This window comes from Ictalurus punctatus, chromosome 19, assembly GCF_001660625.3.
Source record: "Ictalurus punctatus breed USDA103 chromosome 19, Coco_2.0, whole genome shotgun sequence".
Taxonomy (NCBI): Eukaryota; Metazoa; Chordata; class Actinopteri; order Siluriformes; family Ictaluridae; genus Ictalurus; species Ictalurus punctatus.
Window position 1 is genome coordinate 18,083,691 of NC_030434.2, and position 15,521 is coordinate 18,099,211.

At 41.7% G+C, this 15,521-nt stretch overlaps 1 protein-coding gene across 3 annotated transcripts in view; it reads right to left on the reverse strand.

Annotated features, from left to right (window-relative positions):
• lmo3 (LIM domain only 3) overlaps positions 1 to 8,385 on the reverse strand; it is a 42,145-nt gene extending 33,760 nt beyond the window's left edge. The window contains exons 1-2 of one of the 3 annotated variants that reach the window (XM_017493662.3): positions 7,963 to 8,385; positions 1,402 to 1,615 (exon numbers count right to left, since the gene is read on the reverse strand). In XM_017493662.3, the coding sequence (XP_017349151.1) occupies positions 1,402 to 1,607 (206 nt within the window). In that variant the 5' untranslated portion in view covers positions 1,608 to 1,615; positions 7,963 to 8,385. 3 annotated transcript variants of the gene reach the window in all.
• Between the last annotated feature and the right edge of the window lie 7,136 nt (positions 8,386 to 15,521).

Here is a 15,521-nt window from a genome sequence, read left to right on the forward strand (position 1 = left end):
ATTCCTCTGCCCAAATTAAATGAACTGTGGCTTTGCAAAGTACCAAACTGTTGTAGCGGCTCCTACCATGTTCAAAAACAGCCCTGAATTCCTGAAGAGGCGCACCGAGTTTAAATAGACATATGCCTGTTAACAGATATTATAAATAAATCGAGCTGGTGCATGCAAGAGTGCCTTTTTGCCCCCACCCATGTTAAAAAGGTAGCTGGTGAAATAACTGACACGAAGTGAAGAGTATGAGTGAACACTGGCATGAACTGCCACCCCTTGGTGTTCCTTCTAGTATCATGTCCTCATCATTACTGTTACTGTCCATAACATTAATGTGATGTTCTAACACTAGCTAACTACTAATGAGTCTACATGGATGAATTCCTAAAATTATTCTTGACAATGAATGGTTCGGTACCAGAATATCGTTCAGTTCACTTTTCTCATTTTTCTGGTGTACAATTTCCTGAGTAAATGCTTAAATCATGTAGACATTACTTTTTATTTTTTGGTATTTTCTGAACACTTGCAACTTTTATATCATAATGTAAACTGCTTCACAATTCTAAAGGGTTCATTATCATTCCCAAATTGTCCCAAAGAAACCAAATTTGGGCCAGCATCCGTGCGGTTGCTGGACCAGCTCAGTGGGCTTACCAAGCCAAACTCTAATGAAAAGTGTGCAAACAAATGAAAGCATGTCAGTCTTGAGTGGTACAATAGTGTGAAAAGCACAGTAGTGCTCGCTAGACTGGACACTCAGCCTTCTTTTAGTGAGAGGAAAATGAGCAGGATCTGGGGTGGTCTTAAACTCAATGCTCCAGTCTCTGTGGTCCAGCACACTAATTGGATACAACAAGTGAATTCCTTCAAACTGAAGGAGAAATGCTAGCGGTTTATTGGCTCATAAAGATCTGTCTTTTTCGATTAAGAGAACGGCGTATGTAAAGGCATGGGAGAATACTCAGAATCTCAATGTGGAGAGTAATCAAGGCTTTTAGACATTTGCTTTAACACGGTGTTTAGAAGGAGAACCAAGAAGGACGCTTTTGAATGTGGTCAATGCAGCTGTGAGGACCAGTGTGGCTTTGAAATTGATTTCAGGCATCAATTAAGTAAAAACCTCAAGTCCCACTATACAGGCTAAAGAAATTTCATGATTAATTTAGACCTTATTTTATATATATTTAGATAAGGTCACATATCCTATGTCTTTCACCAGTCTATAACCAAATCCAAATATAAACTTGGTGAAATGTTTTTTTTTGTTTTTTTTTTTAAGTATATGTCCTAAAATGGACATTTTTAGACATATATGCCAAAGGCATTAGTCCAATGGATGCTACTCCTATCTAGTAAGCAGTTGGATGGATGCTAGTTGTTGTTTTAAGGTTGGTGAAGGGGACTTACCGGAGGTAGTCCCGCCGGCAGAGGATGAGGTTGGCCTTGGTATACAGCGTGGAGCCCACCTCGCCAAGGCGGCAGTCACAGCATGCACACTTTAGGCAGTCCTCGTGCCAGTATTTGTCCAGGGCCTTCAGCAGGTAGCGGTCCTTGATCTTCCGGTTACAGCCGGCACAGCCCTTTGGCTTGGTGTCCGGCTGGACGGAAAGCATTTGTATACCTGCCGAGGAAAATAAGATCAGACCAGGTAATTTTAGAGCACTATAAATTACTGATAAAGCAGTTGCTCACACAAACAATAAAATGGACAGTGAGACTTATTAAACCATGACTACCAAACATCCAAAAAGAGATATCCAGACTACTACTAATAACTTGAAATTTGGTATGCATACACTAATCCAACAACAACAAAAATATATATCCAACAACAGCTGCACAGTTCTTCCCATCTCATGCTTGCTTTTCTCCTTTCTCTCTCTCATTCTTTCTTTTCTCTCTCTCTCTCTCTCTCTCTCTCTCTTTCTCTCTCTCTCCATAGGAGGGGCCATGAAAAGCTTTGCCCCCAGTGCAGCCATTGTGTAACCCCCATTTAGGCTGTGAAAGGGCTTTGTTGGGTAGAGAGGCTACAATGCAGGCTCATGCAGACGGCCTGTAATTAGTATTCTCCTTCCATACAGCCAAGAGTGAGCTCTACCCGGCGCCTGCACTCCTGGTTCCCCTTTTGTCCTGTCCTAATAGTTTTTGTCCTCCATTAGAAGCGTGCCTGATTCGTGCCTGTTGTGTTGACACCGGGACGCTCTGCCGCAACCTCCCTTGCACTAACCTCGTACATCTTGCTATCCTAAGAGTAAACATGCATGGAGAAAGATGAGACTGGGTGCTAGGAAACTTTAAATTAGGAGGGAGCCTTTTTTTGTCTGACGCTCCTACTTCCTGGTCAGAACGAGTGCACGAGATTTATACACAGCATCAATTAATGTTGTGATTAAGATTTCTGTAGTGCATTGCACACATAAACAACAATGAAAATCTACCATATGAACAAACTGTCTGAGAGTACTGTACAGGCCATGGTGTACTAGGTACTGCAAAGTGTGAAAAGTTTGAGTGTTGCGGTGGGGAAATAGACAAGAACGTGTAAGGGTTCTGAAGGAGACCAGATTATTTAATGTAGGCTATCGGTCATTTTAATGCAAACAACACGGTGGGTTTCAAAGAGGTAGATATAAGAGGAGCACTTGAAAGATAGAAAATAGTGGAAACCATGGATGTTTACTGTCATATTGTTTGTGCTAATGGACGCAGTCTATTTTGCTGCTCTGCATTTAAACTGTTGACCTTTTTGATCTGGCCGGATGGGACTGCGTGAGGAGCGCGCGCTGATTATCACCTCCAGCTGCCGATCAGCGGCGCTCATCCGCACCACTTCACAGCACAATCATTACCAAGAAAAGCAAAGTTTCGACTCCACTCCATCCACCAGAGGCTCCGCAACCCAACTGCACTCCACACTCTTCCTCAATATCGAAGCACTGTGTTGGTCTATATGAACGGATCCAGCCTGTTAGATTTATTGGTAAACGCACGCAAAAAAATTCAAAACACATCCCAGCTGATTGTCGGGTACGAGTGACATTTTATTTTATTTATTTTTAAATTCTTTTTTTTTTAACAGAATCCGCAAAGAATAGTGTTGGACTGCTCCTGTAATTAAATATTAGTGTGGGACCGTCTGCTTTGGTCAGAGCGCGAGCGCGGAGCAGCTGCGCGAGCCGGCGGTGCTGACATTTCACCCGCTTATCAGTTTAATTACTGTTGCCATGGCAGCCAAGCGCTCGGAAAAGGCCAATAACATTGGCTGTTATTACAGGGAGCCCAAATTGTCGTGGCACGACCACCAAACGGAAGCACAGTTAAACTCGGAGACCGTGAAAAACACTCAGAATCACGACACACGGCACCGACGCTGGTATAGAAATATAAACACAAATTATATTCTATCACTGGTGCTTTTTTCTAAAGACAACAAAAAAAGATCAAAAGGCTGTCTAAAAACGTTTTATGCGTCCGTTTAAACTACAAGCTTTACAGATCACAACCGCAAAATCGTTAGGATTTGCGCAGACTCGAGCAGCTCATAAAAGCTTCTCACATGAAAACAAAAAAAAAAAACAATGCACACGCTGGAGACCTTACCGAAACTTTTCTCCCTTTTCTGCATTTGTCGACCCGCTCCGGCGCGTGAAAACACCACCGTGCGACCAGAGGGTTTCCCTTCTCCGTGAAGTGAGCAGCTGGATGGGGGCGGCTCGCTTTTGTTACGGCTAACAATCCTGTTTCGCCTCGCGAGAAAAAAAGAAGAAGAAGAAAAAAAAAGGAAACGCGAAAACGGTAAACAAAGGCACGCACAGGGGGTTGAAAAATGGGCTCGAGCTCAGCGCCGTCCGTCAGAGCGCGACTATGAAATGAACCTACTAACAGCAGCAGCAGCAGCAGCCGTGGTGGAGGCGAGAGAACATAATGACAGTGGACGACAAAGGCGTACTCTCTTCACTTCACCCCTCCGCGTGCCGTCATCCCTACATCGTATGGCGCGGATCGGGGTGCGCGCGCACTGCTATACATAAACACTGAACAGCTCGCGCTTCTTAATGAATGTATTTCTGCAAAAGGGCAACTTGCTTTAATCTTGACAAAACGTCAATTGTGCAAGGAAAAAAACACACAAATCTCTTAAATAGACAACCCCACGAGGGAAGAAAGAAAAGTGGAATGTAAACTATAACCAAAGCTCCGTTTTACAATGGAGCCTACAATTAATCAACTGCCGCAGTGTTTATGCATCTAAATCCGAGTTCTGCTTAGACAGGCTATGGAACATCATAGTTACATTCAAGTCGCTCAAAACAGAGATAATGAAGCCATTAAGTGCATTTCTTTTTTAATCTCATCAACACTTTATACTTTTATTGAACACAAAACCGAAGCCGAGTATAAAACTGGTTAGGACCTAGGCTACTCGACAGCAAGGCACTCACTCACCTTCTTGTCCAACTTATGCAGAAGAGTGAACTTCTGTAGCTACACAGGCTACACTGGTACTGGTACACACTCTCCACTCTATATTCCTCCGAGCAAGATAATAAAAAAAAAGTTCACGAAACCGACCTCGAGCTGCAGATCACGGTTATCTTCCGCTCGGAAATAACGAGGTCCGCGTGGATCGCGCGCACAAAAAAAAAAAAAGAAAAAAAAAAAAAGAAAGCTACAGGTGTTTTCGCCTGAGTGATCACGGCTTAAGCATACCCGAAAGCTCGGAACAACTTGCTCAACAGCGAATGAGACTCGAGGAATAGCGAATCCTGGTTTTATGATCTCGCGAAGCCAATCCCTCACCGGTAAGACAACTAGACGACGAGGAAAAACAGGTCGTTAGCTTAATAAGACACAGCCGGAGTGACGGCGCGCGCTCCCTAGAGAAACTTTGCGCTCTCTTCACTGACTGGCGCGCGTGCACGCGAGCTCTTGCTTTGGAGACTCGTAACTGTTACAGTTCCTCTTTCTATGTTGCGTGCAAGCAATTTACATGATCTCGGACATCTACGACCATTAGCTGTTAACCGAGCAGGAACGTCCAGGAACCTGTGGAGTCATGACACGGTTGTTTTCCTATTATTTAGGTAGAGATATAATTATTAGGGGCCATCTCATATACACAGGTTATCAGTCCCAATCATGGACACATCCACGTTGAGCACTTTTTTGTGTTTCTGTTCTAAGACAGTTTAAACCTGTGGAACCTGGGGTACTGAAACTGTCAAACACAGGTCTAAGATGTAACTATTACACCATGCACTCTCAGAAATAAGGGTACCAAAGTGTACTTTTCCTTGTCACTGGAGTGAGTATACCATTTGAGAAGGTCCCTGTAGTGTAGCTTTAATGATCATTTAGAGTAAAGCTTTAATGGTACACCAGTGGTCCAATCATGTACATTAAATTGTTGTGAATGCACACTATATTCACATTTCCTGGTGAAAAATACATACTAAAGGTACAATCGATGTACTCTTGATGGTACATTCAGCACCAGGGGAAAGTACAGTTTGGTACCTTTATTTCTGAGATTATGGGGGTACAGCAGAGGAAAGCTGTAGGCCTACTGAACAAGACGTTTTAGTGTAATTGTACAAACATGTCTGAGTCTCAAGGCATCAGTGAGGAAGAACTTATCAGTAACCACGAATGTCTTAATCTACCACTTAGACCAGACGCAAGCATTTAAACTCCACCCACACTGGCCTTAGAGGTCAGACTGTAAGTGTGTACAGTGCGTATAAGCAGTTTGCATAATAGCATTGCAGCAAATAGTTGGGTCAGTATCTTCATTCTCATTTCTCAGATGTAGCACACACTAGTGCAGTAATTACTGCCTTTTTTCACCAAGTGGAGCGCCTGTGTTGTCATGTGTAGGCCTATATCGCTCCTCTGATCCCCTGTGCAAAGTAACTCTACTTATTCCTCATCCATTGGTTACACCTGCACACTCTAATTAGTGCCTATTGATGCCCAGGTTGCCAAGGAGAATGATGCATAAGGCCTCCTGCTCCCTTCCTTCATAGTGCGCGCACACACACACACACACACACACACACACACACACACACAATTAGCTTTTTTTTTGCTGTTGACAATAGGCTAAAACTTTTCTCAGTCTCAGTGTGAAATCCCTCAATAAAAGAGCAGGGAGAAATGAGAAAAGAAAAGAAGTGGGAGAGATGGTGTCAGACTTGGTGTATTCGATTGTTAGCATTGCGGCCTCTTGCCAATCACTGTGCCTAAAATGCAGCGGTAATGAGATGGGTCATAAAAATGCTCCTCGCCACCATTATGACTGATGAGATGCATTAAAGCTGACAGGGTATATGACCTGCCAGTAATTAGGTTTTTGTCATGGATTGAATTATTTCAGAGCGGAGCTATCTGCGTAATCATGCCATTTGTGTGTAAAGGAGTAAGAGAGAGAGAGAGGGAATAGGAAAGGAGGTGTGTGTGTGGGGTGGTGGTGGGGGTGGGGTGTCTAACCTCTTCATCCTTTTTTTTTTTAACCCCCGCCTCCACTTTATATAGTGTGTTATCACATCAATTACTCACCAAAGATATCTGAATTATTGGGAGTGAGGAGCTAGAGAGAGTGCCATCGTTAGACCATGCAGAGGAAGAGTGCACTCTGTAAGTAAAACACTCCATCCAGCCAGTCTGCTCAGGGTGAAGTGAGAGGATTATACAATGTAACCCTTATCAATCTTTATCACATGATTTATTGCAACAACAAAGAAGGCTTCAATGTACAATTGCTATTTCCATCAAGTCAGTTTCTATTTTATTATATGCTGTGGTCATCCTGATTAATCTCAGTGATCCAGATTTCTGTATATGGGATTCAATGAATCATAGCATCCACACGTAATGATGTAGAAGTCCCTCCTTTTTTATTTTCAATATGATATGGGTACTTTAAACTGTACTTTTCCAGTAGCGAGATCCTCACAGTAAGCAAGCCGACTCTCTCTACAAGTTTCTATTGCCAAGTTCTGCAAAATGTCAGAGGTGTGCTATAAGACAATTCGCATCCTATGCTCATGTTGATGGTCTGTAATGTGCTTATACATCACACGATTTCAGAGCACAAAATGCTCCCACGGATTGCAAAATAAATCAAATCAACTGCAATACCGACCCAATCTATAGCCTACTCCCCCGATATCAACATTCTGTGTTTCTTTCGGTACATCCTCAAACCAAAATATCCCACAAATATAAATAACTTTAATCGAAATAATACGCAATTTAATTTAATGCAGCAATTAATGCAGTTTGTAGTCATCACACCTAGGATAACTGTGTAATATATAAATCACAATATTCCGCATATAACGATATAATAACGATGTTCATATCCGTGCCGAGCTTCTCTCTCTCTCTCTCTCTCTCTCTCTCTCTCTCTCTCTCTCTCTTTTCCCAAACACTCTGATTACACAGCCGGTAGGAGGATGTTATCACTCCATCCAAACACTCCCTCTATCCACTCGACAACACTCCATGCAAAAGGAAACAAAGTGTGAGGATCCCTGCTGAAACCAAACGGTACGACGACTCGGAGCGTAACGACCGAGCTGGAAATCTTTTTCGGAAGAGCAAACAGAGGTATTTCCGGAGCAAGCAGAGATGTTTCTGTACATGTCTAAGCCTCCTTTCAGTACCATACATTTTCACGGAATCCCCTGATCCGTAAAGCTCGAGCTGCCTCGAACACTGGACGCAGTTGTGCACTTGCAATATATTTTTGATTTGTTGCAAATTTAAAATGAAAATGACACACATTTCGGCATCTTTGCACACAGCCCCTTTTCTTGCAGATATATATATATATATATATATATATATATATATATATATATATATATATATATATATATATATATATATGCACACATTATACAGAGATACACAGTGACCAATAATACTCGTGCGTCCGCGCGCCCTTAGGAAAGCGTACCGTACCGAGGGAAAGTTGCCGCGTGCGTGTGACGAGCTCGTACGCTTCGGTTCAAACTCCTTCCCCCGGCTCGCTCTCTGGATCACTCTCGATCTCAAAGCCCCCCTTCGTCCTCCTCCATGCGAGAAAAAGCCTCGTATCTTCCGTTGGCAGCAAGGCAAGACCGACCTGAGCGCGCTTCCTTTCTCTCCCTTCTTTCTTCCCTCGCTCCCTCCCCTCCTCTCCTATTTAAGCACCTCCAGCAGGTCCCCAGTTAGCAGCGCTCTCCGGCTCATCCAAGGAGCTGACAAGCCCGGTTAGGGAGAGGCAGCGCATGTTGCTCTAATGGACCTCATTAAGCTCTACTTACAGATGTTCTCTTAACATAATTGATCTGCAGCGAGTTGAGAGGACGGCGGCCTATTCCCCAGCCCCCAATTATGGCCCGGTAATTAGATCCCCAACCTCCAGCTCGCCGTATTCACCCTTCTAACATTCCGAAATATCAAAGTATCTCTTTCTCTCAAAGCAAACCCTCCTGCCTCCCCCACCCCTCATCATCACCACCACCACCACCACCACCACCTCCTCCTCACCTCCGTGTATCCTCCTCCTCCCACTGCCTCCCCTCCCAAAGACTCCATTCCTCTGACAGTATTGACAGTCAGATCTGCTAACCTTTGTAGTGAAGCCAAACTTAGTAGTGCACTCACTCCAATTGACAGAGCTTAGTCTTCTTTTTCTCCCTGTCTCCCGCCATCTCTCGTTTTTCTCCCACTCTCTTTCTGTTTCACTCACTCTCTCTTCTCCCCTCTGAAAAACCCTGGGAAAGCATGAAGGATGATGCGTGAGATGTAGGCCTACAGAAAAGGCAGAAAGGGATAAAAGGAGGCCATGAGGAAGGAGAGAAAAAAAGAGAGTGAGTTTTACTTTTGATTAAAGGTGGTAATGATAAGTTCTTTCAGGGGAGGGTCTTTTTTGTAATGTCATTTCATCTTTTAATGATTCCTCTGATGGCAACTTTGAGGGTGGATGCAAAAAGAGAGGCGGGTGGTGCGAACGGTGTGAAGTGATGGCAGAGCGTTTAAAATGCCAATCAGAACCTCTCGCATTACCCGTCTAATTAGCAGCATGCTAAAACCTGGAGCACTTAAGGGAATTGCAATGTTACACTTTTTTTTTCACTTAAAAGGCGAGACAGCTTCGTCACATAGAAGCACTGCAGATGCACTTGATGCCAATCATAACTAGGCAGGATCTTTTTTTTTTTTTTTTTTTTCCTGGAGCACAGGTTTGTGCTCAGTTTTTGCATTTCAAATCTGACATATGCACACACACACAACATATCTGACTGTTAGCAGTCAACATTCAAAAACAGCAAACCCTACATCTTAACATCTGTTTGGAGAATGTAAAACGGTGAGATTCAAAAACAGCAACACAAATGAACTTTGTTTACATCTATGTTTAAAGCACTCAACATATACACTGTATAATATACCTGTTGAAGGAATACTCCGGTGATTCACAGTGCCTAGTATACATATCATGGAGAAGAATTTCAACCAGTTTAACGGAAAGCCTTAGGGCAATTGCTGAATTTCTTTAATAAATGTCAGTAAAATATTAACTATAGGATGAAAATGAACTACAAACTACAGTCATTAGAGACTAACAAAAGGTACTAAAGTTGTTGTTTATTTATTGATGATTGGGCAATACAGTAAACACTATTCCAATTAATTTCCCTAAGATTTTGTGGTATCCATGTGGCATCAGGCATAGACCAAGTTTATTTGAGATAGCTGTGTTAAGATAGTGTTGGCAGTGTTATTTGCTTTTAGGTAGCAATGTTACGCTGGCTTGTGAATAATCATTAGCAATGCAAATCCACAATGGTATTTCTCTGAAAAGTAGTCCCATCTGTAAAATTATACAGAGTTTGAGTTCCATTTATACATGTACACATGTTACATTTATATAGGTATGAATACAATAAAATACAATGTGACAGGGCATTCTGTTGTAGCGAAATAATCAACGTGGGGTGGGGTGGTACTGACCTGACATGAAGCACTATTCCAACTTTGTTTTGTTTTTTTTCCTTTTTTTTGTTATAAACAAAGCTATGCTATCACTTCACTAATCAGCCTAATCAGACAATAAATGAAAGCCCCCCCCCCCCCCCCCCCTAAATTACATTAATTGGCTCAGCTACATTATTGTTTTAAGTGCTCAGTTCAGTCCATCAAAATACTTTGCTAATCACCAAAAGATGACCCCTGCTGTAGATATAGATTAGATTGGGGGAAAAATTGAGTATTGATTTAACTGAGGCTTCAATGTGCAGATACAGAGACAGTGTAGTGAAAAGTGTGAGGTGCATGCATGCTATTCTACTTGCCAAGAGACTCTGGGTGTTAGTATCCAGGTGTGATGCCATGTGTTGTTTTATTGTGTTGATTTATATCCCTCTCCTGCTGACTGAGGCCCTCTGCTGAGGCTCACTGGCATTTAAAAAAAAAAAAAAAAAAGCCACAGGAGCCTGGTCTGTATTCTAATCATAACATATGTTGTACTTTCAATATCTTAAAAAGAAGGCTTCCACATATGAACTTCACCCCAACATATAGGCTACATACATTCCCTATTCCTGACTTTTCTCTCCTCCCAGAAGACAACTGTGACTTTGCTCTAATGACCAGTAGAGCCTCTCCTCAGAGGGACATTTGATAATTGCTTCAGGTAGGTGACCCTCAAGTAGGGGCAAGGGATGCGTAGCTTTTAATGCTATCCTTCTCTCACAGTTTGCTTCTCTCTCTCTCTCTCTCTCTCTCTCTCTCTCTCTCTCTCTCTCTCTCTCTCTCTCTCTCTCTCTCTCTCCACTCCACTGACCAAATTTAGCTTTTGGCAGAAAGGCGACTACTGTGATTTACAGAGACTGTCTTTGACAAAGTCTGAAGGATCACCTTTAGTAATGGGTCTAAAGGGAGCCCTTTAGATTGAAAGAATATCCAGAGCACAGAAAATTGGGTCCCACTATTACACCAGAAGGAATCGATGGAGATTACTTAATTCAACTGGCAATTCATTTGTTCAAAACAAGCAAAGGCTAATCCAAGTGTGAGAATATCTAAGCAGAATGAGGCAGTAAAGAAATGGGTGTTTGCGTATACCCTTGGGCAAGTAGGCAAGCAAACCAGGATATGGCTATAAGTTTTGGGAAGAGTTACAAAGTATATCCCAGATAATCATAATTTCCCATGGACCATGCTAAAACAAATCTATTGCCAATATGACAATGAACATCATTTTCACTGTAATATAACTTTGTTATATTTCACATATTAAGTATATCTAATCTTAATACCAGTCAGGAACATATAAGGTGTCACATATCATTGCTTAAATTGAAACAGTGATGAAATATTTGTCATTTTCTTTGAAGAGTAAGACTATTGTCCACTCCGAAACTGATCAGGCTCAACACATCATATCTGCTTTTATCAGTGACCTACATAAGAGATTTTACTCAGCAGTGATCAAACTCCTGATAAATTATGCCAGCATTGAGGCTATGTCTCTGAACAGTATAGGCTAATCAAAGCTTCTATCATTTTGTTCTTGTTCATGATCAGTAAGAATTTTTAGTCAATTTGTCAAGTGAAAATCTTTGATTCTCAGTAACTCATCACCTATGAAAACAGCAGGATTACAAAGGTATGGAAGAGGGCAGTTATCACTCTCCTCCAAACATGCTCAGCTCATCTATGATACTTGTTTAGTCGTCTTCTGTCATTTGAAAAGACACACTAGGATGATCACTTGGATGGAACCTGTTATACAGAGTGCTTAACCACAAATAACTGTACTATAAGACTTGTGCTCAGACAGTCTATCTCTGAATCTCTTGGAAGGTGAACATGTGCACCATCTATCTGATCACTGTCCCAGATTGACTATATCAAGGATGCTGTGTTTGACTCTCACATCCCTTGTTTTTTTGCCAAGATGATGCACTACGCACAGACATTGCAGTGTGTCATACACACACTGGCAATACAATGGCTATTTTCCTGTGAGAACTGGAGCATTCCCTCCAATGTGAAGACTGTGACCACTCTGTAAGGGAGTGTAGCACCTCACCTCTGGCAGTGGGACATCTGGGCCAGTAAATGGTGTGGCTCTCTGGTAATTTGGTTTTTATCAGCTCGACAGAATCTGCCTTGTGATCCAGGGTCACACTTTTGACCTTGTTAGAAAATGTCAGCAAGTGCACCAACACAAAGTAATATCAGGTGTTTCAAATGGTTCATAAAACCACAGTAACGATATATAACTAGTATTTTATACTTATAATTTAAAAAAAAAAAACAGATTTGGGGCATTTGTGAGTAAAAGGCTCAGCCATTGTAAATGTAAACATCTTAAAAGTTTAAGAGCTTACTGTTGTTCACATTTCTCCAATAAGTCATGCATCATAATAGCCCTACAGTGTCAATCAAGTTATCCTTTGGATATGATGCAACACACACACACGCACGGATGTTTAAAACCAACAAAAAGATGAACCTTGAATATGATCACTTCCACTCTTTAATGATAACCTTAAGCAATGCAATGAATACTGGCAACTGCTACAAAATATCAATCGATTCTATCCAGCATGCTTTCCACTCGGAACTGAGCATTTTGAACAGACTGCTATATACCTACCTTCATGGCAATCAATCAGCCTTTATCTTAATTCTGTCAAAGAGACCCTATATTGGAGTTTGCATTTTTTGGAATCACAAAGTAAGCTTGGCCAACTGGACTGTCCATATACCACACCCTCGTTCCATGTTTCTGCTTGAATCCATGGAGCAGGCTCTAGGCAATGCCCACCACTACAAAAGATTATCATGGAGCACATCCCCGAAGCGCATGTGATAGTGAATTTTACAGCTGAATACACTAGTCATTCATCAGCAACTACACCAGATAGGTGGGACTGATAGCAGTATCATAGGGATATGAGGAGATATAGCATAGAGATATAGTGAAATGTAGTGCAAACCATGCAGACACAGGACTAGTTCACATCTGAGGATCTGGGCATAGCCCATGTTCATGTTTCCATTGCTCCACAACACAGATGCTTCTTATGACTTACCTTACAAGGCATACATTCAAATTCAAAGTTTAGCCATTTGGTCACTCCTTAGCACCATAGGTGTTTTCAACATTTATGTAGGCAGCCCTCTGTCCCCTGATGGCCATTGGCATCAGGATACTGCTGTATTTGGATGACTAACTTCTGTGAGGCCCCACCAAGAAGCAGGCCATCTGGAACACACCCACCCTCCTCACTTATATTATTGTGTTTGGATTTAGAGTGAATTCAAAGAACAGCTCACTTACACCAAAACAGGTCACACAGTTCATCAGAATAAGAATGCTAGGCACTCCATCACCTCAGGCTGCTATCTGCAATATCAGTGTCCGTTAAGGATGCTAGGACATGATGGTAGCTATATCAGTGTTCTCCCTGAATTTTGCTAGAACTGTGGACATTGCAGAAGTGGGTTGTCAGCTCATGACTGGACACCAAACACCACATACTGAAATGTGTCTTTGTCTCAGTGAAAGAAGCTCAAGGATTAGAGAGATAACCACCACAGAGTCCTCCTTTACAGGCTGGAGGGCAAGGTGGTGCTACAGGGATACAGGGGCATATGGCCTGCTTCTTTCCAGGTTCTCAGATGATGCCATATGATGTTCCACTCAGACAGCATTTTGACACTATAACAATGATCAGGATTGCACAAGGTTGAAATGGTATGCACATCTAGTGGAGTGGCATCTGCACCTACAGAACGTAGCCCAGATTCAGGAAGCGTTTAGTGTGGTGTAGGTGGACCTCTTCACCGGTGTTAGATCAACACATTGATGGGTGTGTTTTCTCCTGATGGAGCTGGATAGCCTGCTGGTGGATGACCTGTCCTTTACCTATAGATGAGTTAAACTCCTAGCCCCTTCTGTGACCATGATCATGCTCCACATTCTACAAGGTTAACATGGGCTCCCAAAGGTGCAAATGTAGTGATCATCTCTGAGCACTGTTCAGCACAGTCCTAAGCTGACTCCTGTTCCTCATAACATTGCTGGTATTTGTTATCCAGGTGTTTCATCCCACTTATAGGAAGAATGAAATAGAATGAACCTTGGATAATCACAAGGGTTTCTTGTCATTCAGAACATGCACTGGCTTGGCTATTGTTGTATGATGACAGTATTTACTGCAAATACTGCATTATACATGGCTGTATGACCTTGTTAGAAAATGTCAGCATGTGCACGCACACAAAGTAATATCCAGGTGTTTCACATGATTCATAAAACCATAGCAACAATATATAACTTGTATTTTATGCTTATAATTTTTTTTAAACTCACAGATTTGGGGCACTTGTGAGTAAAAGGCTCATGCACTGTAACTGTAAACATCTAAAAAATTATATGAGGCTCTGGGTTGAAGTAAAGTTTAAGAGCTTACTGTTGTTCACATTCCTCCAATAAGTCATGCATTATAATAGACCTACAGTGTCAATGAAGTTATCCTCTGGATATGATGCAACACACACACACACACACACACACACACACACACACACACACACACACACACACACACACACACACACAAACACACACTCACGGATGTTTACAACCAACAAGAAGATGAACCTTGAATATTATCACTTCCACTCTTTAATGATAACCTTAAGCAATGCAATGGGATACTGGCAACTGCTACATAATATCAATCGATTCTATCCAGCATGCTTTCCTTGAGTAGTTTGGATGAAATTACTTGTGCACTCAGAACTGAGCATTTCGAACAGACTGGCGTATACCTACCACCATGGCAATCAATCAGCCTTAATCCAAAACCAATTTACTCTGCCTGAAGAGGAAAATATCTTTTAATCTCTAACAGACAATAGCTGATTGCAGTGCAGAGCGTCAGTTGACAGTAAAATTGAACTGTGTATGCAATGGAACCCTCTGCTTATGTGCCACATAAAAGGTCCTTTTAATATTATTTAACGTTATCATTTTAGCATATACCATAAGCCCGAATGTCCATATGAGCTGTGGCACATTATATAAGATTTCCCGATGCTCAAAAGCCAATTCAACAAGTGAACTATATCTCTTGATCATTTAGCAGTAATATTTCACTTAAATATGTGCAACTAAATTGAACTTCAATTCTGTTTATATGGATAAATAATTCTCTATATAATAATTCTGTATATATGACTATTGGGTAGTCAATATGCTGAAAAGTCTCTTGCAGTAAAATGAGAGGTGTCATATCTGCGGTGTATTTTCTCTCTTGACTATGAATTTCATGTAAGAATCCATATCTTGCAAGGTGCAATTTCTTTTCCACCTCAGTGCTCATCTGAATACCAATCAATAATCATTTGTGATTTCAGACAGAACCGTCAGTGCAAAATGAGCAGCCATCCAGTAAATTCCCTGTCAAAATCCACATCCAATTAGCGAAACATTTTGTGTACAGCATATGATAGAG